This window comes from Zosterops lateralis, assembly GCF_965231275.1.
Source record: "Zosterops lateralis genome assembly, chromosome: 18".
In the NCBI taxonomy this organism is placed as follows: Eukaryota; Metazoa; Chordata; class Aves; order Passeriformes; family Zosteropidae; genus Zosterops; species Zosterops lateralis.
Window position 1 is genome coordinate 11,286,051 of NC_139778.1, and position 25,927 is coordinate 11,311,977.

The 25,927-nt window shown below is 53.6% G+C and overlaps 1 protein-coding gene across 1 annotated transcript; it reads left to right on the forward strand.

Moving 5' to 3' along the window:
• On the forward strand, positions 1 to 25,391 carry NPLOC4 (NPL4 homolog, ubiquitin recognition factor). The gene is made up of 17 exons (XM_083874775.1): positions 1 to 131; positions 1,064 to 1,144; positions 3,351 to 3,463; positions 4,125 to 4,310; positions 6,169 to 6,217; positions 7,148 to 7,242; positions 8,338 to 8,461; positions 9,011 to 9,190; positions 10,047 to 10,133; positions 11,579 to 11,650; positions 12,523 to 12,649; positions 14,772 to 14,932; positions 21,008 to 21,079; positions 22,106 to 22,201; positions 22,859 to 22,975; positions 23,762 to 23,864; positions 24,177 to 25,391. Exons 1-17 carry the CDS (start codon positions 117 to 119, stop codon positions 24,332 to 24,334), a joined length of 1,836 nt encoding a protein of 611 aa, XP_083730901.1. The 5' UTR covers positions 1 to 116; the 3' UTR covers positions 24,335 to 25,391.
• The last annotated feature ends 536 nt before the right edge of the window (positions 25,392 to 25,927 follow it).

A 25,927-nucleotide genomic window follows, 5' to 3' on the forward strand; every position in this document is an offset into this window, starting at 1 on the left:
GGAGCCGGGAAGGGCCGGGACGGGCCGGGCAGGGCCGGGAGAAACGGAGCGGGCCGGGCCGGGCCGGGCCGTGTCTGTGCGGCACGGAGAGCCCCCCGGGGCCCGCGGGCAGCGCCATGGCCGAGACGATTGTGAGTGCGGCCGGGGGAGGGGCGATGAGGCAGCAGATTCCTGTGGGGCCGGGACGGGGAACCGGGACAGGGGGCCGGCGGTGTCCGGGCCGGGCAGCCCGCCCAGCGGCGGCGCGGGAGGATCCCCCGTGGGTTTCCCCGCGGGGATAGGGACCGGGACCCCGCGGTGCCGCTCAGCCCGGGGCGGGGGGCTCGGGCAGGGAGGGGAAGGGGCTGCTCGCTCTGGTGAAGGGCTCCCGGCCCCGTCCGGGAGGGAAGTTGGGAGAGTGGAAAGGGGCTCCTGCGGGGTGACGGCGGGACACGGGCAGCTCCCTGTGTCCCCTCCCGTGGCTGTCCCTTGCCCGTGTCCCATGTCCCCGTCTCCCCGTGTCCCCATGTGTGTCCCCGTGTCACACAGGAGCGGTTGAGCGTCTCCTTTGGAACGATTCGAGTCCCAGTGCTGCCCCTCAGCGCTCCGGGGACACCGATATTTACATTTGTCCCTTCCCTGCCTGTCCCCCGGCCCGGTCCCCCCCGGATCTGCAGTTTTTGCCGTCCAGGGGCTCAGGTTTCCCGGGAGCAGCTGGAGCTCCGTGTCTCTCCCCTCTCCCTCGTCACCAGGGCTCAGCCAGGGCCAGTGCAGTGCCCAGTAACACCAGTTGGGCCGGTGCCTGTGTGAATAACTCCCTTTGGAAGGTCTCATCCACCCCTCCTGAAGGTCTAATTGCACCTCTGAGGTCAGAGCTTTGGCCAAAGGTGTTTTCCTTGCAGCCAAACTCCTGCCAAGAGCTCAGAGCGTTGGAATGAATTCCCCCACACTCACAGACATCACCCAGAGCTGCTCTCCTGGCTGTTTCCAGGCCCTGTGGAAGATGGGAGCAGGAGGGAGGAGTGGGGGGATCAGGCTGGGGGCTCTGTGCCCCCTCCCTGACTCGGTGTTCCCTCATTCCCAGATTATCCGTGTGCAGTCGCCCGAGGGAGTGAAGAGAATCACGGCCACAAAGAGAGAAACGGTGGCAACGTTCCTCAAAAAGGTACCCCAGGATCCCCAGTGCCTTCCCAAGGGATGGGGCAGGGCTCCCCTGGCTCTGTCCTGTGGGAGATCCGTGTTTAGCTCCCCTGGCAGCATTCCATGTGGAAAAACACACTTTGATTGATGTAGCTTGTGTTGTTCTAGAGCAAAAATCACAAATCTGCAGAAAGAAAACCTTCCCTCAGTTTCTCTGTCGGGGCTTCCTGGGGTGGGAACTTTCCTGGGAAGGACTTTTTGGGGTTCTCCCAAAGAAGTGGCAGCTGGGGAGGAGAAGGGGAGCTGTGGGATGGTCAAACCTGCTGCTCCAGGCTGGCTCAGCTGCTGGATTTGGGCTCAGAATGTCTTTTGGATGTGCTGTGTGTGTGCTCCTGGTTTTCCAGTCTGGATTTGGAGGGATGGAGTGAGATCTCAGGAGGCCCTGGGCTCTGCTGGGGAGGGGAGCACAGCAGGATGAGGAGAACACGCTGGGTGGGGCTGGCTCTGCTGTGATGCAGCTGCTCTGTGCTCTTCAGGAGTGAGCAGTTCTCCCTTTCCTTCCCTCCTGGAATCCCTCTGGAAGCCTCAGACCGGGAGTTCTTTGCTCCATGACGTGCATTCCTGAGGAGAAGGGAATGGGAGCAGGTGGAAACCTTCCCTTTGTGAGTCACAGCTTTGCCTGGAGCTGTGGCCCAGACAGGACAGCATTCCCTGACAGCATTCCCACCTGGCCAGGAGAAAATCCTGCTGTTTTTCAAGGCTCAGGGACACTCCCTGCAGCCTCCCTCAGCCAAGGCAAGAGGAGCTCCCAGGATCTCTGGAGCCTCTGCAGAACGAGCTGCTGCTGCTTTCCAGGGCTCAGGTTACCCCGGGGAACAATCAGGCTGGAAAACACTTCCTGCCAGGACAAAAGCACCTGGAATTGCCTGTTGGGCTGGGGAAGGCTCTGTCCTCTGGCTGAGCTGGAGCACAGACGTGTTTGGGTTTATTTCCCGCTCCAGGGTTTGCTTGGAAGAGGAAAGTGGGAAATTTTCCCACCCCAGGTCTGTGTTGTATCTAAATCCAGGTCTGTCCTACCTGTGCTGTGGGTTTTAAGGCTGGAATGTTTCACCCAGGGGCTGGGTTTGGTGTTTAGGGGGGCAGCTGTAATTAGAGAGGTGTCAGATTGCTGCTTCCATACCAGGAATTAACCTGGATCTGCTCCAGGGAATAAAGGGCTGGAGTATCTTCCCTGTCTCCTGTGGCACATCCTGGGGAAAAACATCCAAAAAAGTCACTCTGGGTGTGCTCAGGGTCGGGAATTAGCTCAGCTCTGCTGTCAGTGTGTTGTGGGGTTTGTCTGCCCCCCAAAATGGGATTCTGTGGCCTGAGGAGCAGGAGGTGATCCCTGTGAAAGGCTCCCATTCAAAGGGATCTCTCAGTGCTGCCAATCACAGCCAAGCTGACAGGAAAAAACCTGCTTTTCATGGCTGTGCTCATGTGACAGCTCTTTGTGGCTCATCACATTTGTCCTGTGGGCAGGATCCTGTCCCTGACTCCGACCAAAGCCATGGGGATTGTTTTTATTAACAAAAGTAAAGACTTTTCACTTCAGAATTTAAGGCAAAACACACAAACTTTAAACATCACTTTTAAACTTATGAAATTCTCAAGGGGCCAAATGTGCAAATTATTTTTGCTGGGAAGAGGTGCTGGAGTGATTCCAAGTAAACCAGACTTAATGTGAGCTGGGAAAACCTGCCTGGGGACTGAGGGGTGGCTGTTGTGGGAGTGAAATTCATGGAAGAGAGGAGAAAAGGGGGGAAAACTGGACAGAACAGCAGGAAGAGGTTGAGTGAAGCAGCTGGGAGGTGAGGGCAAAAATATCCACAGAGGTGGATTGTGGAATTCTGGTCACAGGAGGGTGGGAATGACTTGGTGGTGTGAGCTGCTGCAGCTGGAGCAAGGAAATAATGGAGAAGTTTCCTCCTCCAGTCGTGCAGTGCTTGCCTGGCTGTAGCTGGAGCGCTGCATTTGTGTTGTGTGAGGCAGAGACAGTTCTAGTTAAGTTGTTCAAGCTCCTGCTTTAATCCACTCCTTGTTTTTCCAGGTGTTTCCATCTCTCGTTATCCCGAGCTCAGGAACGGGGGCGAATTGAGCTGAATTTCTGGAGGAGAAGTTCTCTGGGGTTAGCTCTGGCTCTGAGCCCCTCTCAGGAGGCTCACACCTTGTCCCTTTTCCCTGTGCTGCAGGTGGCCAAGGAGTTTGGGTTCAGGAATAATGGATTTTCCGTGTACACCAACCGCAACAGGACCGGGGAGATCACGGCGGCGCAGAACAAATCCCTCAACCTGCTCAAGATCAAGTGAGTCCTCACCAGGAGGGGAGATCGGCTTGGAGCTTCCAAAATGGGAAAAGTCACATCCCAGGAGCTTCCAGTGTCACTCCTGGGACTGGGGAGGGAGGGCCTTAGTGGCTGTTCCTTGGGTCACCCCTTGGGGTGTGTTTGCTGTGGGGAGGCTTCATCCTGGATTTCCCTCCCTAATCCCTGCTTTCACCTCTTTGTCCCAGTTTTCCCTGCCTGAACCCCACTTTCCTTCTCTCATCCCACCTTTCCTGCCTGAACCCCACTTTCCCTCTCTGATCCCCAGCTTTCTCTGCCTTATCCCTCCACTTACCCTCCTGTATCCTCCCTATTTTCACCCTTTCATCCCTGCCTTCCCTCCCACATCCCTGCTTTCCCTCCCTCACCCTCCTTTCCCTACCTCATCCCAGCTTTCTCTCCCACATCCTTGTTGTCACTCCTTCATCCCAACTCCCTCCTCCATATTTTCCCCTCAGCTTTGTCTCCTGGCAGAAGGATTTGCATTTATTGCAAAATAAAAGCAGGAAGAGGTGGCTCATGGAGCAGCTTCCACCTGTGCTGGTCTGGTTGGAATTTGTGCCACATTTTCCACGCTCTTCCGTGGAAGTTGTTCCTGGGTGTTGTCTCCCACAGCTCCCATGTGCTGTTTCCCACCCTACAGGCACGGGGATATGCTGTTCCTGTATCCCTCCAGCCCTGCTGGCTCCTCCTCCTCCTCAGAGACCATGGACACCTCTGTCTCCCAAAATTCCCGGCCTGGGGGAGCCCCTCAGGTGGTGGAAGACGAGATTGACCAGTACCTGATCAAGCAGGATGGGAAGATTTACCGGAACCGAGACCAGCAGCTGTAAGTGGGGCTGGGTCCTGTTCCTGTTTGTGGATCTGGGGCTCACCAGAGCCTGGAATGTCATGGCCCAGCCCAGCAGTCAGGAATTACTGTGGGAACTCCATCCTGGGGACATTCTCAAGGAAAAACAGCCCCTGCTGGTGTCCTGAGAGGTGCAGTGGAGCCTTGGTGAGCCCAGGGAGGAAGGAGATGCTCAAGTTTCAGGGATTTTGGTAGGAAGGACTCACTCAGAGCAATCATTGTTCTCATGGAGGAGATCTCTGATGGAGCTCATGCTCCTGGATTTTGTGCTCCTAAAGCACGTGGAGTTCTTTAGGTTAGAATGACTATTCTGTATTCTTCCAGGGCAGAGTTAGATGGGATATTGGGAAGGAATTCTTCCTGTGAGGGTGAGCAGAGAAGCTGTGGCTGCCCCTGGATCCCTGGAAATGTCCAGGGCCAGGTTGGATGGGGCTGGGAGCACTAGGGGGTAGTGGAAGGTAGTGGAAGGCTTTAAAGCCCCTCCCAACCCAAACCATTCCAGGATTTGCTGTCCCAAGCAGGAGCACTCTGTGGTGTCTGTGTTTCAGATTCAGCCATTCCTTATAAAGGAAAACATGGAAGTGAAGGGAAGGAGTGGAAGTATCCAATGGCAGAGCTTTGGAAGTGGGGCTTGGGTCTCTGCCTGCTCTGCCTTCCCTTCATCACGTGTCTGCCTGACCTCTCCATGGAACCAGGGAGTCCCTTTTGCTCACAAAAATGCACCAAAGTCCAACTTCCCAAAGCTCTTCCATGCAAGAGGCTTAGGGAAACAAAGCAGCTTCTCTTTGTGTGTAAAAATAACACAACAACGAGTTAAACCCACCCAAAATCTGCTCTGGTGCTGCTAAAATATCCTCTGCTGGGAGGGGGCTTTTATTGCTCAGTGTTCATCACCCAGTTGGGTCCTGGCCTGGTGTCTGTATTCGGGGCTGGGACTCCCTGGAATAAGACTCCTGAAAAGGTTGGAGGGAAAAATTTAAAGGCAAGAATTCCTGCTAAAACAGAATTATTTGCCTTTCCCCTTGGGGTTGTCCTCCACGTGGTTTATCTTCAATGCTGCTGCAATGAGGAAGTTTGTGGAAAACCCTCCCTCTGACCTTCCCAGCTGACCATAAATGATGGGATGTCACATCACTGCAGCAATAAAGGCAAACCCCCCACTCTGTGGCAGAAACATTGCCTTGAACTCGCCCACATTTTTCAGAGGAATTGATGGAGTCGTTCCTTTCAGGGAGCCGAGGCCCAGGGGAGGGTGTTGAGGATAAAAGGAGTTGTCTGGGCTGGTTCCTGGCTTTGGGGAGTGTGGATCAATCTCTGAGTGCTTTAGCAGCACTTAACTCTCCTTTCTGTACATTATCTGCCACAAAACATCCTTAAGGAAAACTCCTGCAGCTGGATCCCATCCATTGTTTCCACAGCCCAACCTCACTGCTCCTCTCCTGGGCCCTTCCCTTGGAAACCAGCACTGACCTGGTGCTGGAGATGTTTTCTTGTTGGTTTAGAGGGGTTTTTTTTAAAGCAATCACCACAAAAGGAGATGTTTTTCTCCTCTGTAACTCTACCCAGCAGGACTTTATCTGCCTGATAAACACAGGCTTCCCTGGTTGTTCCTGCCCTGGCTGATAAAGGATGAACATTTTGGGGTGGCTTTTTGTTAAAATCACCTTGGCCACATCGGGGGTGGAGAATTGCTCAGAGCTCCTGTAGATCTCCCACGCCAAACTCCAGAGAAGCTTTTACAGGCTGATTTTTCTACGATGAAATAAGATTTATTCCCCCTGAAATTTCCAGGTGAGATGAGATTTAACCCCTGTTTTCTCTCTCTCTCTCTGCCCAGGTGTCGCCACGGCCCCTTGGGCAAATGTGTGCACTGTGTCCCACTGGAGGTAAGAGCCCCAGGAAGGTGCTGCAGACTCAGCCCAGTTCCTCCCAGCAGGAACACTTCTCCTAGGAATGCTGCCTGCCAAGAGGTGGCAGCTCCAGGCTGGAATCCTGCCCTGCACTGCCAGAGCTGCTGGGTCTGGGATCACTGAAGCTCAAGGCCTCAGGTTGACCCTGGTTAAAGCTGGTTTTCTGCAGTAATGAGTTTAACAGAAACTGCTTCAAAGAAAGCTCCATTCTCCCTCAGTCTTCACTTTTCCCTGGTTGTTTTGTTTTGTTTTGTTTTGTTTTGTTTTGTTTTGTTTTGTCTCCTCCCTCCTGGATCCCAGCACTTCCCAATTTTAACCACCTGGCACAGAAAAGCTGTGGCTGCCCCTGGAAGTGTCCAAGGCCAGGTTGGACAGGGCTTGGAGCAGCCTGGGATAGGGGAAGGTGGAATGGGATGAGCTTTAAAGGCCCTGCCAACCCAAACCATTCCATGATTATCCAGATTGAAGGAGCTTTGGTGACACCACCAAACATTCTGGGCTGTGTAATTTATAGCACAAAGCAGCAGCCACTCCTCCAGAGAAGATCCTGGCTGTTCCTGAATGGCTGTTCCCCTCTGCTAGAAGTGCTCTGGGAGTCCTTGGCCCTGCTGGAACAGCTGGGGCCATTCTTTGTTGTTAGATATTTAAAGGAAAAAAACTTTTTACCGTTGAGATTCTGATTTGTGGGGCCGATCTGTTCCCAGAGCACAAGGCCACCATAAAACTCCCTGTTGTAAAGTTCCACTGTTTGCATCCCAGTAGTAGCTGCCTTGAAAATGAGCCCGAATTTCCCTTGATTGCTTCCACATTGGCGGGGTTGAGTGTGGAACATGCATTTGCTGAGGGATCAGGGTGTTATCAGACAGGTGTGTGACCTGGCCCCGCTCTGTGCCGTGTTTTTGGCAGCCCTTCGATGAGGATTATTTGAACCATCTGGAGCCTCCTGTGAAGCACATGTCATTCCATGCCTACATCAGGAAGCTGACTGGAGGGGCAGACAAGTAAGGAAATCTCTGGGTTTAAGGGAATCTGGTCGGAGCTTCGGGTTTTTCTAACACAAATGAAAGTACAGACGGATCTCAGTGTTGGACGCAAGGATTGAATGGCAAATGGAGGAGGGGAAAAAAACACTTTAAAAAGTTGAGGATAAAAGGGAAACATTAGGTCTGTCTTTTTATTTTATGTCCCTATTTTATTTCTATTTTTCCTTTTCCTGTGGCAGTATAACACCTTCCAGGAAACACTCGTGATGGGAGGGAAAGCCAGATGGAAGGAAAGAAGTTCCTTAATTACACCAAGCTCCAAGCCTGTTTCTCAGACTTGGTGGACTTAAGTTACACAAAAGCATAATCTTCTCCCTGCTATTCCTAAATACCATTGAGACTTTTAAAATCTCTTTGGGAGATGCAGCTCAAGTCCATGAGACTTGAATTGGAAGGGAGTTTTCCCTTTCCAGGAAGCCTTGAAAGGACATGAAAGGACAAGTTGCTGTGGTGCTACAATCTCTTGCTTCCCACACGCTCCAGAAATGATTGGTCCAAAAGCATTTACTGTGCTAACAGCAGCCTTTTCTTCCCCCTCTTCCTTTTCTTCCCCCTCTTCCTTTTCTTCTCCCGCTTCTCCTCCTTCTCCTCCTTCTCCTCCTTCTCCCTCTTCCTTTCCTTTCCTTTCCTTTCCTTTCCTTTCCTTTCCTTTCCTTTCCTTTCCTTTCCTTTCCTTTCCTTTCCTTTCCTTTCCTTTCCTTTCCTTTCCTTTCCTTTCCTTTCCTTTCCTTTCCTTTCCTTTCCTTTCCTTTCCTTTCCTTTCCTTTCCTTTCCTTTCCTTTCCTTTCCTTTCCTTTCCTTTCCTTTCCTTTCCTTTCCTTTCCTTTCCTTTCCTTTCCTTTCCTTTCCTTTCCTTTCCTTTCCTTTCCTTTCCTTTCCTTTCCTTTCCTTTCCTTTCCTTTCCTTTCCTTTCCTTTCCTTTCCTTTCCTTTCCTTTCCTTTCCTTTCCTTTCCTTTCCTTTCCTTTCCTTCTCTTCCCTGTTTATCTTTCTGTTCCCTCTTTCTCTTTCCCCTCTCTTTCTCTTCCCCCCTTTCCCCTCCCTGCTCTCCCAGAGGGAAGTTTGTAGCCCTGGAGAACATCAGCTGTAAGATCAAGTCGGGGTGTGAGGGACACCCTCCCTGGCCCGAGGGGATCTGCACCAAGTGCCAGCCCAGCGCCATCACCCTCAACCGACAGGTGAGAGGAGCTGGACACCTGCCAGGGGACCTGGCTTTTAGTTTGGGAAAGGTGACTTCCAAAAAAGCCAGCCAGGAGCACAAAGCTTCCAGGTGTCAGGGCAAGCCTGTCCAGGTCTTCAGGCCTTTGCAAAATGGGCTCCAAATTGTCCTGGGTCAGAATTTCCTCCCAGCGTGAGGACTGAGCTGGCAGCACTGGTGATGGATCCTGGTGATTAATCCTATTGTTTTTCCTTATGGGATCCAAAAGACCACTCAGGTTCTGCTTGTTCCTCCCCTAAATTCCAGTCCCCTTTTCCCTGCAGAGGCTCTTGGGGCGAGGGTCCCAGTGAAGCCCCCGAGGTTCTGAGGGTGCTCAGCACATCCCACGCTCCAGCCTGAGCAGGGAGCAGTGCTGAGGGGTGGGAGCTGAGCAGGGGGAAGAGGGAGGGAGCCCCCAGCCTCCCCCAGCCCTGCTGTGCAGGGGCCAGCTCCAGAGGGTGGTGTGTGTGTCCTGGGAAGGGACCCGAGCCAGCAGAGGACGGCCTGACGCTTGAACTTTGTCAAACAGAAATACAGGCATGTTGACAACATCATGTTTGAGAACCACACAATTGCAGATCGCTTCCTAGACTTCTGGAGGAAGACAGGGAACCAACATCTGGGCTATCTGTACGGCCGGTACACGGAGCACAAAGACATCCCGCTGGGAATCCGGGCGGAGGTGGCAGCCATCTATGAACCCCCCCAGGTGAGACCCAGGGGCCACTCAGAACTGGGGAACACACATTTTTAGTTTGGAAAACCTCACACAGTATTCCCAGCTGCAGGTCCACAAGGAAAGCTGTCCCAAGAAAAGGTGAGACTCAGGGCACTCAGTGCAGACTCAGAATCAGGGAACGCACAAACACCTTTTTAGTTTGGTATTTCCACCTGCAGCTCCCCAAGGAAAACTGTCCTGAAGAAAAGAGGACATGATTTATTTCTTTAACATCACCATCCATTGCAGCCACAGAAAGATTTTTAAACCCCAGTTTTGCTTTTCGTTGTTTTTTACCCTCGGATGATTTAAATCCAGATTGAGTGTAATGGCAGATTTCACTTTTAATCTTTCCTTGATTCCTGGCTTTCCAGCAGATTCTGTGCTGGGAAAAAAAAAACAGTTGCAGCCCTTCCTTCAGTTCCTTAGCAGCTCTCTGGGAAAATTGAAGCAGCTTAATTAGATAGAATGAGGTCTAAATGATTTGAAGACGAAACGATGGAGAGGCTGAGGATGGGTTTGGCTGGAGCAGCCGGAATCCCCACTAGGTGGGGCACGGCACCGCTCCTCAGCCGAGAGCTCCTCGTGTATTTCCTTCCTCCTCATGGTTTCTGCTCGGCTGCCAAGTAAAATCCAACAGATTGCCAGTGGAAAAGGAATAAATGGATCTTCAGGATTGTGGCTTGAGAGCAGAGTGGGACAGGGAGGTCTCTGGGGTGACACCAGTCTGTGGTGATGGCCGAGGGGAAGCCCAGACCTCTGCTCCCAGCCTTTGTATCACTGCCCAGAGTGGCTGTAGTGGTTTTTACCCAGTTCTGTGTCACTAACCAGTGTCTCCCTGCTGCAGATCGGCACCCAGAACAGCCTGGAGATCCTGGAGGATCCCAAAGCCGAGGTTGTGGATGAGATCGCGGCAAAGCTCGGCCTGAGGAAGGTCAGGATGTGTCTGTGTGTGCCAGGGAAGTGGTCAGTAATTCTCTCCAGCTCCATGGGGTTATCCAAGACCACCTAGGTTGGCTAAATCTCACTAAAGTGTCAGCAGCTCTTACATTTTTAGGTCTGAAACGCAAATCCAGAGGGTTTTCCCTCACAGGGCTGTGTGGCTGCAGTAACAGGGGCAGAGCAGCACAAACTCCATCTTGCCTTTCTTTGCCCTGCAACAGGAGCCATTCCTGGGAGCTTCTCCCTGGCAAGTGTTAATTTGGCCCAGATGGAGCTGGAGTTGCTCCTGTGCTCAGTTTCCAGGAACAAGGGCTGCCTTTGGGTTGTGTTCCCATCCTTGGTGCTGCAGGGAGTCAGTGGTGTGTGGGGTTAGGGGTGCAGGTTGCAGCCTGCAGTGATCCCATCAGGATTCCCTGATTTCCTGACATCCCTCCAACCCGAGCTGATGTTTTCCGGTTTGGGAGCAGCGTTGGTATGGTGGGAATGCCAGGAATGGGATGTACACAAACAAGATTAGACTTGCTGGAGAAAACCCGCCTGGGAGAAGGCTCAGTGCAGACTGTAAACATCTGGGGAGGGCTTTGTTCTCCCAGATAAGATCCCACCCCTCCAGCCAGAGGCTGGAGCAAAACTTCTCTGTGTGTTATTTATCTCCATGTTCTCCCATCAGATATTTTTAATCCATGGGACTTAACACATCACCAAGGGCTGGGTGCAGGGTTTGGTCTGCCCAGGATCTGGAGGAGCTGGGATTTGTTCTGCCTTGGAAGGGTTAATGCTGTGGGAGCTGGGATTGGAGAGGGATCATCCCAAGGTGTGTGTCCATCTCACACCTCTGTAGAAGGATTGATCCCAAGGTGTTTGGACACATGTCACAGATGTGTGTGAAAGGATTCCCTCCAAGGTGTATTTGCACCACAAAAAGCTGGAATGTCACTGCTGACTCCAGTTTGGGATGAATCACACTCCACCATGAGCTTTCTCTTAACCAGTGTGTGTGCAAGGTTCAAACTGGGACTGTGTGAGAGGTTCAGGCTGGGCCCACAGGAGCTGCTCTGTCACCCACAGGTGCTGGATCCCCCTCCAAACTCTCTGTAGGAAATGCTGGGGATGGGAGCAGGTGGTGGCACAGGGGCCTCTTGCAGCCTCCAGATCTTTCCACGAAAAAATATTCCATAGTGAAACCTAATGCTGCAGGTGCCCTGGCTGGCCAGCTGGCATGCTGCTGCTCCTGGAAATGGGATTCCAAGGAGCCCAGCACAGCTGGGAGAGCCATTCCCTGCAGGCAGTTGTGCTCAGGGCCGAGAGGAGCCAAGAACATCGTGTGCTGTGAGCAGAGAATGGCTGAGCTCTTCTGGTTTCCTCTTTCCTTCTTTTTTTTTTTTTTTTTTTTCCCTTTTTTCTCCTTAAAGCAACGTTCTCCATCCCCCTCTGTAGGTTGGCTGGATATTTACTGACCTGGTCTCGGAAGACACACGGAAAGGAACCGTTCGATACAGCAGGAACAAGGTGAGATCCAGGTGTGAATTCCCAATGAATTCCAGCTCCTGTGGCAGGCAGAGAGCTGAGCCAGGGCTGCAGGTGGCACTGGAGTTCTTGGGAGGTGGGATTTTCCAGGCACTTCTGAAGGAAAAGGAGCTGGAACCCTTGGATATGTTAGGAGTTGAACTGTTTGGGAAGCAGACAGAGCTGTTGGAGCCCTTCAAACTCCTTTTTTGAGGAAATGGTGCTCATGAAATCATGGTGGGAAGAGACCTTAAAGCCCATCCAGTGCCACCATGGGCAGGGATAACTTCCACTATCCCAGGCTGCTCCAAACCCTGGCCTTGGACACTTCCAGGGATCCAGGGGCAGCCACAGCTTCTCTGGGCATTCTGTGCCAGGGCCTCGCCCTGCTCACAGGGAAGAATTTCTCCCCAAAATCCCATCTATCCATGCCCTTTTTAGGGCTAAGAAAACTTCAGGGAGTGGAGGGGCATGTGAAGGAGAAACCCAGTGAGGCAGAGTGACTCAGAGGATGTTCTTTGTGACACATACGTGGCTCAAACTTCGACCTCCTCAGCTTCCTGTCCTTGTAAACTCACTGATGCCCATATTTGGAAAGTGAAACTTGATTTTTCGAAATTAAAAAAAAAAAAAAAAAAAAAAAAAAAAAAAAAAAAAAAAAAAAAAGGTGTGTAGAGGTGGGTGGGACAGTCCTGAGCCAGCCCAGGGCTGGGGAGCTGACAGGTCACATTCTTGTCCCAAACTCCAAAGCAGCTTTCCACGAAAGCCTGTTTTCCTGGGGTGTTGGTCGTTTTCCTTGGCTGCAGCCCAGGGAAATAGGTCTGGGCTACGTCACCTTGTCCTTTGGCTGATTGGAGTCCGTGCTCTCCCCTCAGGACACGTATTTCCTGAGTGCAGAGGAGTGCATCACAGCTGGCAACTTCCAGAACCAGCAGCCCAACATCTGTCGCCTCTCTCCCGATGGGCACTTTGGATCCAAGTTTGTCACAGTTGTGGCTACAGGTACAGACTGGCCTGAATTACCTCTTGTTAGTAGAAGAATATGCCAAAAAATCACGTGTCCTGCTCCCCATCTGTCCCATTTATCAAGGAGTTTGCTCTATCAATTAAAATACTTCCTCATTCTTTGTTTTTTTTTTTCTCTCTCTACAGTTACTCATTATTTATTTGCTTGATTTTTACTCTACAACTGTTTAAAGAGACTTATTTGAGCCTCAGCCCCACCTCTCTGACCCAGAAATCACTCTCTGCCTGCAGCCAGGGCAACAACTGTTGCTCACTTTTTGTTTCAAATCCTTAAAGCTCCAAATTCTGTTGCCTGGAAGCAGCAGAGCAGAACCACAACACTCCAGAGTTATGGATTAGTTCCTCCTTCAGGAGGGATCTTTACCTCCCTCATGTCGCTGTCAGGGAAACCTGACAGGGAAAAAAAAAAAAATCTGTCAGGGGAAAAAAAAAAAAAATGTTTGGAAACATTTTTTTTTTTTTTTTTTTTGGCTGAGTAAAACAGAAGCTCCTGCAAAGTGCTTATGGTTAAACCCTCTGGTTTTAGCCGTTTTCAGGGAGTCTCCAGAGGCAGCAGAGATGGGCTGGGCTGGGAGGGGGGACACTGGCATGTGCTGGGAGGGCTGGAGTGTTCCCAGTTCACTCTGTTCTTCTCCATGGGATGACACATGTCTTCATTTAAACCTTCCCTGGAGCGGAATCGCTGGTTCTGGCTCTGTTTAACACAATGAAAAAACCCTCATGACTTCCAAATAACATCCAGCGTGAAAAGTGAAAGTGGGTTGGGACATTGCCTGCCCTGAGCCTGGCTTTGTAAGGGTTCCCAGGGCCTTTTTTTCAGTGAAAAAGCTCTTTTTTTAGTTAACAGGCCCATGCTTGTACATTCCAGACTGCTAAACACATCCATCTCTCATTAAATATAGATCTGTATCTCTCTTTTTGTATATATATATTTATTTAATATTTTTTTTAAACAAGGTGTTTTATTGAGCAAACACACTGTGTTCAGGCCTTCCCCCTTTTCTGGTCTATGTTTAATTTCTAGGAGTGTTTGTTCTGGAGCAGTGAGTGATTGAGGTTACAGATCAAAGGGTAGAAAAGGAATATTTCCTCTTTGCTGTTCCAGCTAATTTCATTCTCCTCTGTTCAATCAGCCCAGCAGGTTCTATTTAAACACTCGAGTCCTTCTTTTTGTGCTGCAGAAACATATTCGGATACTTTGCCTCAACTTTGCCTTTAAATCCTCCACATGGATTAATTCCTATTCCCTCCTGACTTCCATAGATTTGGAAATAGTAACGTTTTCCTACCATCTGCCTCCCTCCTCTCTTTCCAGTTGTATTCCAGTGACACACGACCTGATGTTGCTTACATTATCCAAATGAAAGTGCCAAGCATGTGATCCTTCCGTGAGCCAGGCTCTTAATTCCCACTTTCCATGTCAGATTTCCACCCAAGCATCCAGTAACAAGCTGAGAAAACACTGTTCAGGCTTGGCATGGCCAGGTGATCTGGCAGCTCAGGGATCCTTGGGAGTGAAGCAGGGCCACAGAAGCTGCATGCCTGAGTTTTGTTTGGAAAAGGAGGAGATACCTGCAGGATAGTGGAGGGTGATGCTGTCAGAGCCCCCAAAAGGGCAGCTCCTCCTCCTCCTTGGAGCTCCTGGCAGAGATTCCTCCTGTTCCCTGGGCTCTGTGCTCTTGGAATAATTGTGGAAATGTGTGTGGCTGTAAAAATGTGGAGTTTAGAGGGAATTCTTGCCTAAAATTCTTGCAACGCAGCAGCGCCAGCAGCTTCATCTTCATGTTTATCACCGTTAGCCTTGTGTTTAATCGTGGAGCCTTGGAATTTTTATGTTTGGAAAAGAGCTCCAAAACCATTGAGTCCAACCTTAGTGCTGCTCTTCCAGTCGTTTCTGTTGGAGTTACACCAGGGTGTAACTCAGGATTTTCAGGAAGAATTTCTTCATGGGAAGGGTTGTGAGATGGAGTCCCCACCCCTGGAGGTGTGTGAGGATGTTGTCCTGGGTGACAACGCGTGGATCTGTCACAGATCCATCTTGAAGCTGTTTTCCAAGCTCGGTGATCCTGAGATCTTTAACCATCCTCTCCTCCTGCAGGTGGTCCTGACAACCAGGTGCACTTTGAGGGGTACCAGGTGTCGAACCAGTGCATGGCCCTGGTGCGGGACGAGTGCCTGCTGCCCTGCCGGGACGCGCCCGAGCTGGGCTACGCCAAGGAGTCCAGCAGCGAGCAGTACGTGCCTGATGTCTTCTACAAGGTGAGGGCTGAGGGCCTGGGGCAGCTCCAGGATCCTGGAGAATCCAAGAATCCAAGCACTGATCATGAGGGAAAATGTGCATCCAGAGCAGGTCCAAAATATTCAGTGTTATAGAGTTGTGGGATGGTTTGGGTTGGGAGGGGCCTTACAGATCATTCCAATCACCCCTGGCCATGGATAGGGACACCTTCCACTATCTCAGGGTACTCCAAGCTCCATCCAGCCTGACTTTGAACAGTTCCAGGGATCCAGGGGCAGCCACAGCTTCTCTGGGTAAACTGTGCCAGGGCCTCCCCACCCTCACAGGGAAGAATTTCTTCCCAATATCCCATCTAACCCTGCCCTCTGGCAGTGGGAAGCCATTCCCCCTCTCCTGTCAGTCCATCCCTCATCCAAAGTCCATCTCCAGATTTCTTGGAGCCCCTTTAGACACTTGAAGGGACTCTCAGGTCTCCCTGAAGACTTCTCCAAGTAAATATCTCCAGATGAATACCCCCTCCTCTGGACTCTCTCCAGCAGCTCCACATCCTTCCAGTGCTGAGGAGCTCAGAGCTGGAGGCAGCTCTGCAGGAGAGGTCTTGGAAGGACATGAGGTGTCACTGCTGTCCCTGCCTGCTGCACTTTGGGGTTGGTGGTGATGGATATAATGTCATTACTCCCTTGCCTGTTTCCTGGAGCCCTCCAGCCCCTCCTGTGCCTGCATGGCCAAGCTGGGAACTGTGGATCAGGCTCCCTGTGGATGCTGATAGCACTGCTACTCCAGCCTACAGCTCCTGGTGCCCCATGAGCAGGGACAGAGGAGTTAATTAATGGCACTGCTGGCTGGCTAATTAGCCATCCATCACCCCCTTAGTTATCTCCTCCCTGTCCTGTCTGCTCCTGCTGCCTGTGGTAAAGCTGTCCTTTAAGGAGCACAGGATAAGGAAAGCTGCCTTTGTTTGGGAGGAGTGGAGTGAGGGGATTGTGCTCCAGCAACAGCAATAGAGCTGATCAGGGTGTTCCTGCACGCCTTGAACCTGGGACTGGGAAGTGCTGATTTCCACCCCTTGGTGTCAGAGTCCTGGCTTGCCTTGACCCCACCTGGAAACAAAGAACACCTCTGGGCTGAATCCAGTGCTGGAGAGGGAGAGCAGATGGAATCCTGCTCTCTCTGGAGCAGGCAGCTTCCTCCTAGGAGCTGATAAACCAGGGGCGATTGCAATCCAGCGGAGCTGGGTGTGCAAAGGTTGGCCCTGAACGTGAGGAGGATGAGATCATTTCCTGGCGTGCCCTGATCCCTCTCTGGAGCAGCCCAGGCCGTGCCACACTCGGGCAGCCTCGCAGGAGGTCCCGCAGGTCTGTGGCCCACATGTGGCCCACCCGGGGTGCTGGGAGCAGCAGGAAGCCGGTGGGTGTTCCCAGAAGGGCTTCACTCCCATCTCTAATCTGAAGCAGGGAGATAAACAAAATGGGAACGGATGGCTCCAGCCTTCCGTGGAAATTTCCATCATGCACTGATTCACTGGGTCGGGCTGCAGCTGATTTCATGTTTTAGAGCTTCTCTTCTCTCATTGCCCTTTTCACGGAGCGCTCGAGGACGGCCCTGCCGAGTGGGATTCTCTGTCAGCCTTCAACAGATTTGGCTCTAGGATCCCTCAATTATTTCTGAATGTTCTTAAATCTGTGGAAAGCTTAGTCACTCCTGGCTTGGGAAACCTTTGGGGTCCCATTAAATGCGCAAGGCTTGAGATCAGAGACACTACCTTATCCTGGGATGGTGACAACAGCCGTGTCCGAGCCCCCGTGAACTCCAGGAGTGGCAGGAATCTGGTGGCACAGGATGGAATCTTTGGGGTCCAGTACCTTGCTCTCCCTTTGTCCCCAGTCTGTGATGTGGGGTTCCCCTCTTTGCTGACCCCCCTGCCAGTTTTGGGGAGAAAGCTGCACTTTGGAGCCATTGCTGTTTTCTCTGGGACTGTGCAGAGAAAAGTCCATATGCATTCCCATACAATATCCAAGCATTTTTCTGAAAAGCCCTTTAGGATGAAAGGAGCTCTACAAATTAATTCTAATTGGATGAGGACCAGGAGGCCGATGTTTGTGGAGTGTGGATGTATTTATAGAACAGCCAGATGTGAGGCAGGATCCCTGGAACTCAGATCTGTCCGAGGGCAGCGCAGTGGCTTCACCTCCACTTGAGAATGGGAAAAGGGGCTGCTTTTCTTCCATGGAAATGGGAAAGCTGATGGCACTGGCATTGTCCTGTGGTTTTCCTAAGCCTGCAGCTGGGTGGTTTCTGTATTTCTTTACCATTCCCTTTATGTTGGCCCCTCGCCTGCTGCTCTGAGGAGCCACCCCCGTGGAGTTGGCTTTCGACATGCAGCCGTTGCTGTCCTGGCTCAGACAGGGAGAGCTCTGCTCCAGTGGGGAACTCGAGGGGTTTGGGGACTGTGAGAACAAGTTCCTTTGCTCTGAGGTGCCTCCCCAGGTGAGATGAGCCAGGAGGAAGAACAGATCCCTCATGGCCTCCAGGGGTGTCTGGGAAGCATCAGGGCTCAGTACTGGTTCCAGCTGGAACGGGGCATAACCAGCACACAGAGCTCAGCAAGGAGTCCATGATGTGCAAACACAGACACAGGTTGGGATAAAGACCCTGTGAGTGAAGGTGATGCTGTTGCAGCAGCCACTTCACCCAGTTTCTGAGCTGGATGTGGGTGAGCCCGGCTGAGTATTCCACACGATTTTCCATCCTGTCTTCTGTCCTTGAGCAGCCACCTCTGTCCATCTGTTTATAGAAAACAGATGGATTGATTTGGATTTCACTGATAAATCCAGTTGGGTTGATATTCAACACTGAGGGAGTGCTCAGGGTGCAGCTGGGGAATCCCTCCTTGGGGCTGCTGCACCCTGTCCCTGCTGTCACCTCCTCCCAGTCCACTGGCCCAGGAGCTCATTAACTTCATCTCCTGTGGAAGAGATTCCTGATGTTTTACAGATGCTTTAAAACTCCTGGATAATTGGATTTGGGGGCTGGCTGGCTTTGTCTCTTATCACAGGTATTTGTGACAGCTCAGCGCAAACACTATGTCATCGTCATCCTCGCAGTGAATTGCATTTTCCAGCTGTCTGAACAACCCCCCAGAGTTTCTTTAGGATGGTTTAATGTGCCTCCAGAGTTTCTTAGGGATGGTTTACCATTCCCCCAGAGTTTCTTTGGGATGGTGTAAGACAAAAGCCCATTACAAGCGTTGTGCAAGAGCCCTTTGCCCTCGAGTCCTACACGTGCTCTGAGCTCTCCTGTGGCTGAGCCATGTCTGAGCTCTGGCCTGGCACTAGTGACACGTGTCCCATCCCTCCCTGGGACAGCCCCGAGCCAGGGCCCTGCTTTTATTAGAGCCCAGCAGGACCTCTGAGGCTGTCTGTCCTACCATGGCATTGGAAATCCTCTTCCCAGGGAGAGCCAGGCTGCAGGGAGTGTTCACTGACGGGGAAGGACTTCCCTGGCTGCCCTCCCACCAGCTCATGAGCCGCCTTAGCCTTAAATGTCCCAGCTGTTCTGGGGAGGAGGATGCTGGATTAGCTCAGCAGGACTCTCCTGGGAAGGGTTTCAACTCTCCCTGACCTGTCACTCGCTCTCGGAGAAGTCGCTTGGTTTCTGCGCCTCGGCCGCGCTCCCCGTGCGAGGGACAGGACTGCCCGGGAAAGCTCCTGGAAGTCAGCAGAGGGAAGAGCAAAGCTGGGATTTATTCACACATGGGGAGGACAGATGGCTGCCGAGCTCCGCCGTGCCTTCAGCAGAGGGAGCAGGTCGGGAATGACGGCGTGGGATGCGGGATGCTCGCAGCATGGGATGCTCACAGCATGGGATGGTGACAGCGTGGGATGCTCACGGCTGTCCTGGGACGTGGATGCTGAGCCTCCCTCCTGGCTGGCAGCTCCCCGGGCTCCTCACTTGGCTGCTCCCCTCACCCTCCACGGATAATCCTGAGGCCACCCAGAAGTATTTCCATCCTGCCGAGGTGTCTGTGTTTCCACCCTTTTCCCTGTTCACCCTCATCCCTGTGCAGCTCCTGCCTCCAAACAGTGGGTTGAAAGGCTCTTTGCTCCCAGCCTTGGTGCAATCTCCACTGGGATGATGCATTGTCCAGACCCTCCAAGCCTTGCTGCTGGATTTTTGTCCCAAAGCCAAATGCTCTTCACTCCATTAACCCCTTCCTGGCCTCCCTTTGGAGCTGGTGCCACTGGGCTTTGGAGGTCTCAGGGTGCTCAGAGGGTCCTGGTGATGCCAAGCTCAGGATAAGGATCTTTCTCCCAACAATCCCAACCTGCTGTTCATTAAGGCCTTTAAAACATAATTAAATAATCATGGTGGGAGAGGAATGTTTGGGTTTTGGAGGACTGTCCTGTCAGGATGAGGACATGTCCTCGGCTCAGGGGGGAGCGAGGTTCCAGTCTGTGGATGTCTTGGAGGCCTCAGCAGCATGCCATGAAAAAGCAGGCATTTAACATGGAAATCCCCAGAGGGGGAGATTAAAGCCAACAGGTGCTGGAAAAATGTTTCTGCATATTAGAACTTAATGAGATTGGAAAATGAATTCCAGATGGGCTAATTATGCGTGAGTTGTTGCAGGTCCCTTCATGCAGTGGCAGGATTGTGTTTGGGAAGCTGATTGGATCTGATTCCTGCCTCTTGTGGTATCACTGAGATCTAGAAGCAGGTTGGCTCTGGGGTCCTGTGATCTCCCAAAAAAAAGGCTCCACGGCTCCTCCTGCTCCTGTCGGAGCCAGAGAGATCTGAGGCCACAACCTGTCATGTGCGAGGAGCAAAGATCCTTATCAGGATTGCCTTTCAAAGGAGCTTCAAAGACTGGAAAGGAGATTTTTTTTACAGAGGGAACAGTTGCTGGGGACAGCGGGTGCTCGGGGAGGGGGTCAGGAAGGGGGGCTGTGCCTGGAGGGGAGCAGCGTGCTGGAGCCTGCTGGGGCGAGGTCTGACTGGGAGAGGGATGGTGCTGGCTGCTGCTCCTCATAGCTGTGCTGTGTAAACACCAGGGAGAGCGGGGGAGTGGTGTTCTCCGGGAGAAAACACGGCTGGGAGAAAGGGGAGGGAGTCCTGGAGTCAGCCCTGCATGGTTCTCCCTGGCTCAACCCATGGGGTGCTGCTCCCATCCCACACAAAGGACTCGCAGCCTTTGGGGGGAACAGCTCCAGATCCAGCTCCCATCACCAAGAGCCCACAGAACGTCCAGCACAACATCCCTGACTGGGAATTATGGGCATATGATTTATGTGGGGCTCCATGAATGATTTATGCCACGTTAAGTGATGATTTAGGGAGAAAACACAACCCCCTCGTACGGAATCTTTAATGAAAAGTGTCAGTTCTCCGGGATTTATCTCCGAAGCGGCGTTTGAACCCGGCGTGTTTGACATCAATCACGTCTAATTGTCAGGTTATGATTAATGAACATATGCCGGCCGTTTGTCTGCCTAATTAAACTTTATGTTCCATTCGTCTGGCAAAGCAAAACAAGTTTACGCCGTGGGATGTGCTGGTTCCAAGGGTCTGGGTATGAGAAAGTGCCCGGATTCCCAATTCCCAGATGAAGAGTTGGTTGAGGCACTCTTGGACTTGCAGGAAGGCAAGTTTGCCTTGGCTGAGGAGGCAGAGGTGACCTGTCCCTCTCTTTAAGATGGAGCTGTTGCCTAAATTTAAAATCATGGAATGGTAGGATATTTGGAATTGGAAGGGACCCACCTACAAGGATCACAGAGTAGGATCCCACCTTTACATTCTGTGGATAATTCCAGGCCTCTCTCTAGTGGGAGATAAGCCCAAGGTGGTTTGTGACCCTGCATTCTCTTGGCTCACAAGGAAACAGAGATCCTGATTCCAGAGATACTGGAATTACAGAGATCTCCAGCCCCAGGGAGCAGCAGGGAATTGGGCCGCCCTGCACCACCCATCCAGGTTCTTTTCCACACCCTCAGTGATCTGCCAGAGCCCAGGATTCTGCATGAGCATCTCCAGGGCAGGATCCCTTGGGCTTCACACCACTTCCATGCTCAGGAATAATCCAACTCTTTTTCTTCCAGGACATAGACAAGTTTGGGAACGAGATCACCCAGCTGGCTCGCCCACTCCCGGTCGAGTACCTCATCATAGACGTGAGTATTCCCTGCACGTGTTTGCTTCCCACAGGAGATAGTCAGAGTGGAGCAAAATCCTAACCCACTGCTGAAATTCCCAGGGAAAGAGATTCCTGAGACAGATCATCCTCCTCTGCCTGCTGCTGCCAGGCATTCCTAGCAGAGAGGCGGCTGCCCTGCTCCGTGGGGTCGGTGTGGTGCCAGGGAACACATTTGTTTTCCAGGAAAGCACTGCCTGGTGCCTTATCAGGGCTCTGAGCTGGCCCAGAGCCACATGGCCGGGAAGTAACAGCCCCATGGACCCGTGTCCCGGGCACTGCCTAATGAGGAAACTCCAGAGCAGCAATTAGGGATCTATCTCCTTTGAGTGACTCAGCAGGTTGTCCAGAAATGCCTTTTCTTGGAGGAGGGAATTCGTTCTCTGGCACGGCTTGGCCAGAGCAGAGCTGCTGCCAGGCACGGCACAGCTCAGCCCCGGGGGCTGGGAAGCAAAGTTACAGCGTGGAAGGCAGGAAAGCAAATAATTGGGATGCCAGATGATATTGCTGGAGTTGGAGGTGGTGCCAACAACCATTAGATCCACCTGGAGCAGCTTCTCTGGTCCAGCTGCCCCTGGCACAGGCAGTGCCAGAGTACAGGAATTCCTGCAGGAGTGAAGGCACCTGTTCCTGGCATACCTGGGGTGTCATTGAGATGAAAACAGAGGGGTGGAACGTGTGTTGGGATCCCCCCAGGACTGGCACAGGGCACAGCTGTGCCAGGATTGCTGTATCCCAGTGACCTGTGCACAGAGGGATGCTCTCCATGGCATCTGTCAGGACTAAAGCCATCATGTCCCTCCAGCTTCCTTAGAAAGAGAGCCAAGGGGTGTGGTGATGGAAGGCTTTAAAATTAAATTAAAAGCCATCAGATCCCTGCAGGATCCCTCACTGTTTGGCTGAGCTGGGACCATAGCTGTGGCTGTTCTCAGCTATTTGGACTTGCTTCCCATATCCCACTGGTCTCTGATCATCCTTCCTTGGATTTTTTTCCTCTTTTTTTTAGATTACTACAACTTTCCCCAAGGATCCAGTCTACACTTTTTCTATTTCTCAAAATCCATTCCCCATCGAGAACCGCGATGTGCTGGGAGAAACTCAGGTGAGGGGCGATTCCTGATGGAGCCGGGTTCCCCAGGGACAGGCTCTGCCTCCCTCGTGCTCACTGACATCTGCAGAGGGACAGCTGTGCCCTCAAGTCACCCCTTCCCAGCTCAGCTTGCCAGAGTCCTTCCTGCACAGAGCAGTGTCTGCATGCCAATGCCGACTGCCGGCCGCTGCTGAGCTCCTGCTGGATCCACGATGGGCTCAGAGCTCCCTGTGCCTGCCAGGCAGCTCCAGAGGGGCTCCAGCCCCATGGTGACAGCACAAACTGGGGTCTGTTCCTGCTCCCAGAGTGCTGCCTTCTCTTCCTGGTTGGAATATTTAAGCACAGAAAGCTGTTCCTGCAAGAGGCCAAAGCAGAGGATGGGGAGGAAGGGGCTGCTCTGTCCTCTTCTCCCTCTCTTCTGTAGGAAAAGACTGGAGTTGCCTGGCTCCCCCTCAGCACCTCTTGGATTGAGATCAGCTCTGTGGGTGCTGGGGTTGGTCCAGAGATCATTTTTCCTGGAAGCTGTTAGCTGGGATTCAGTCAGCCAGGCGGGGATCTGATTTTGGGAATGTCCCTGAACATTGCAGGCAATAGCCAGAGAGACAGGAATATCTGTGAGTGGATCCAAATAGGAATTGACTTCTCTTCATTACTGTCCCCTCTCCCCAGGACTTCCACAGTTTGGCCACGTACCTGTCCCAAAATACTTCCTCCATTTTCCTAGACATCATTTCTGATTTCCATCTGCTCCTCTTCCTGGTCACAAACGAGGTCATGCCTCTGCGGGTATGTAACGGGGCTGGAAGGTCCTGTCCCCACACCATCCCCCCCCATCCCAGGGCCCTCAGCCCCTCCAGGGGTCCCTCAAGTGGGTGGAGGTGACCATTCCTGTCATCCCATGACCCTGGGCAGCGCCTTGTGCTGGCTCCTCCCGACCAAGCTGTTGGGAGAAGGTTTAAAGAGTTATAAAACCATTTTTAAACTCTAAATACAAAACCCCCTGATCTGCCGGGAGCTCTGAGGGGGGTGGCTGTCCACATGATCCCAGAGCCAAACTTGGCTGCTGCTCCCAGAGCTGGAAATGTTTTAAAAAATTATCTCATAATCAGGAATTTGGTGGGAACAATGAGGAGATCAGAGCCCCCAGGAGTCAAGGCCAGCGAGGTCCTGGCTGTGCAGCTCTGCTGCCCTTGGCCGGGCACGGGGGGCCCGGCGGCTGCCCCGGCACCACTGGAGCTTCCCAGTGAGATCCAGCTGGGCCCTGCTGGCCACAGGCTGCGCATGTGCGAGGCAGGCAGGATGACCGTGGGCAGCTGGAGATCAGGATGGGAACAGGGATGAGAGGCTGGAGTGCTCCAGCACTGAGGGATTGCACCTCTGGAAGTTGGGGCTGGCCCGCAGTGGCAGGACGCTGTCCTGCAGGGATAGGGGATACCTGCTGGAAGCAGAGGAAAGGAGCTTTTGGGGTGTTGGGATCTGTCTGCATGCTGGGGAGCAGAGGGATAAACTAGGGCACCCCAAGGGTGTTGGGAAAGGGGTCCCCAGTGCTCATTTCCCACCTGTGATTTCCAGGACAGCATCAGCTTGTTGCTGGAAGCCGTGAGGACCAAAAATGAGGAGCTTGCACAGACCTGGAAAAAATCGGAGCAGTGGGCAACCATCGAGCAGCTCTGCAGTAAGAGGAGGGCCCTGGGGCAGGGTGTCCCTCAGGGAGGAGGGGGGTCCCTTGGCAGAGCTGGCTGGGGGCTGTGTGGAGCTCCTCCCAAGCTGCCACAGAGGCTACTGGGGAGGAAGCTGTTCCTTGGTCATGAGATCCTGGAATAGTTTGGGTTGGAAGGGATCTTAAAGCTCATCCCACCCTCCTGCCATCTTCCACCAGGACCAGGTTGCTCCAAGCCCCATCCAGGCTGGCCTGGAGCCCTCGCAGGGCTGGGCAGGGTGGGATGTGCAGCGGGATGGCAGCACTGCCCCGGGCTCTCTCCCGCAGGCACGGTGGGTGTCCCGCTCCCGGGACTGCAGGAATACGGCGCCATGGGGGGCTCGTCGCACGCCGTGGCCGCGGCCATGTGGCCCTGCCAGCACTGCACCTTCATGAACCAGCCGGGCACGGACCACTGCGAGATGTGCAGCCTGCCCCGTTCCTAGCCCCACCCCTGCCCGCAGTGTCCCTTCCCTCTCCTCCCTTCAGCTTCCAGCCCGGGCTGTGGAGCCAGGCACAGGGTGGCTCCAGCCCCCCGGTTACTCCTCGCTCCCTTTTGGGGGCTCCCAGCCCGGACAAGCAACGCTTTCCTCAGCCCGTGCCTGGGCTGGCCTCCCCACCACCTTCAGTTCCTGCCAGCCTGCCCTGGGGGAGCTGGTGGGCTTAGGGAGCTGCCCATGCCCGCTCTCTACCCCAGGGGAGAGGGAGGCTTTGGCATCTCCCTGCCCACAGCTTTGCTCTCATTCCCTGCCTGCCTGAGTGCCTGGATCCCGACAGCTCCGGCACTGACCGGCCCCGGCGGCAGGGGCAGGTGGCTGTGACGTTCCCAGAGCAGGACAGGCACCCCTGGACACCGAGCATGGCACTGCTTGGTGAGCTTTGGCACCCCGTGGGGGCTGCAGGAGGGGCATCCCGTCTGGGTGCCGTGTCCCCCCACTGTGCACACACAGCTGGGCTCCCAGGGAAGGGTCGTGTGGCAGCCGCGTAACTCGGGCACCCACCTCGCCCCCCTCGTGTCCTGGGAGCCAGTCCTCCAGTTGGTGCCTTCCCACGTCCCTCCAGAGCGTGTCCTGGCCGGAGCTGGGGCTTGGGGGTCAACCCCAGCCTCCCCTCAGCCCCATCTGGGGCTGCCCTGGGCTCTGCCGGGCAGGGGAGAGGGGCAGGCGGATGCTTGAGGGGCTCAGCCCTCCTCTCACAGGGCCTCCGACCCCCAGGCCCATCCTGGAGCTCCCCAGCCCTGGCTCTGCAGGCTCTGGTTCAATCCCGGGGGCACCGGTTCCAGCACTGCCCCGTGTCCCCTCCTGGGAGGGGTCCAGAGGGCCTCTCCTGCTCCAGGACAGCACTGCCCAGACCTCAGTGAGGCAGGGAGTTCCTGCCCCTCGCCGGGGCTTTCCAAAGGCTTCATCCCAAGGCCCGGCTCCGGGCTGCGGTTGCTTTTCCCCTGGGTGTGCTGGGGTTGGGGGCGCTGCGCTGGGAGCGCCCGGGCCGGGCCGGGCGGGGCTGGGCTGACCCAGGCGCGGGGGCTGCAAGTAACGTGGAATAAAAGCACCTCAAACTAGAGCCTCCTGTATCTGTCACCTGTCCTGGGGTGCTGCACATTCCCAACAGGAATGGGGGAACGCTGCACCCCAGTGTGTGCCTCCTGCACTCCCTCACCTGGGCCAGGATGGGGCTGGGATGCTCTGTGTGTTCCCAGGGGAATGTGGGGGACTCTGTCCCACCCTTGTCCCCTGCATTGTCACCTTGGATGGGGCTGGGACACTCTGTATTCCCAGTGGAATGTGGGGGACTGTGTCCCTTGTCCCCTGCATTGTCACCTCGGGTGGGGCTGGGATGCTCTGTGTTCCCGATGGGAATGGAGGGACACTGGCCCCCAGCCCGGTGCCACCATCTGTGCCAGGACGGTACCAGGATGCTCAGTGTCCCCAACCACAGCAGGATGACCATGCCTCCTGTTTTGTGTCACCTGCGGCCAGCCAGGGCTGGGAATCTCATCATTCCCATCGGGAACGGGATAACCCCGCTCCCGGGGCCGGTGC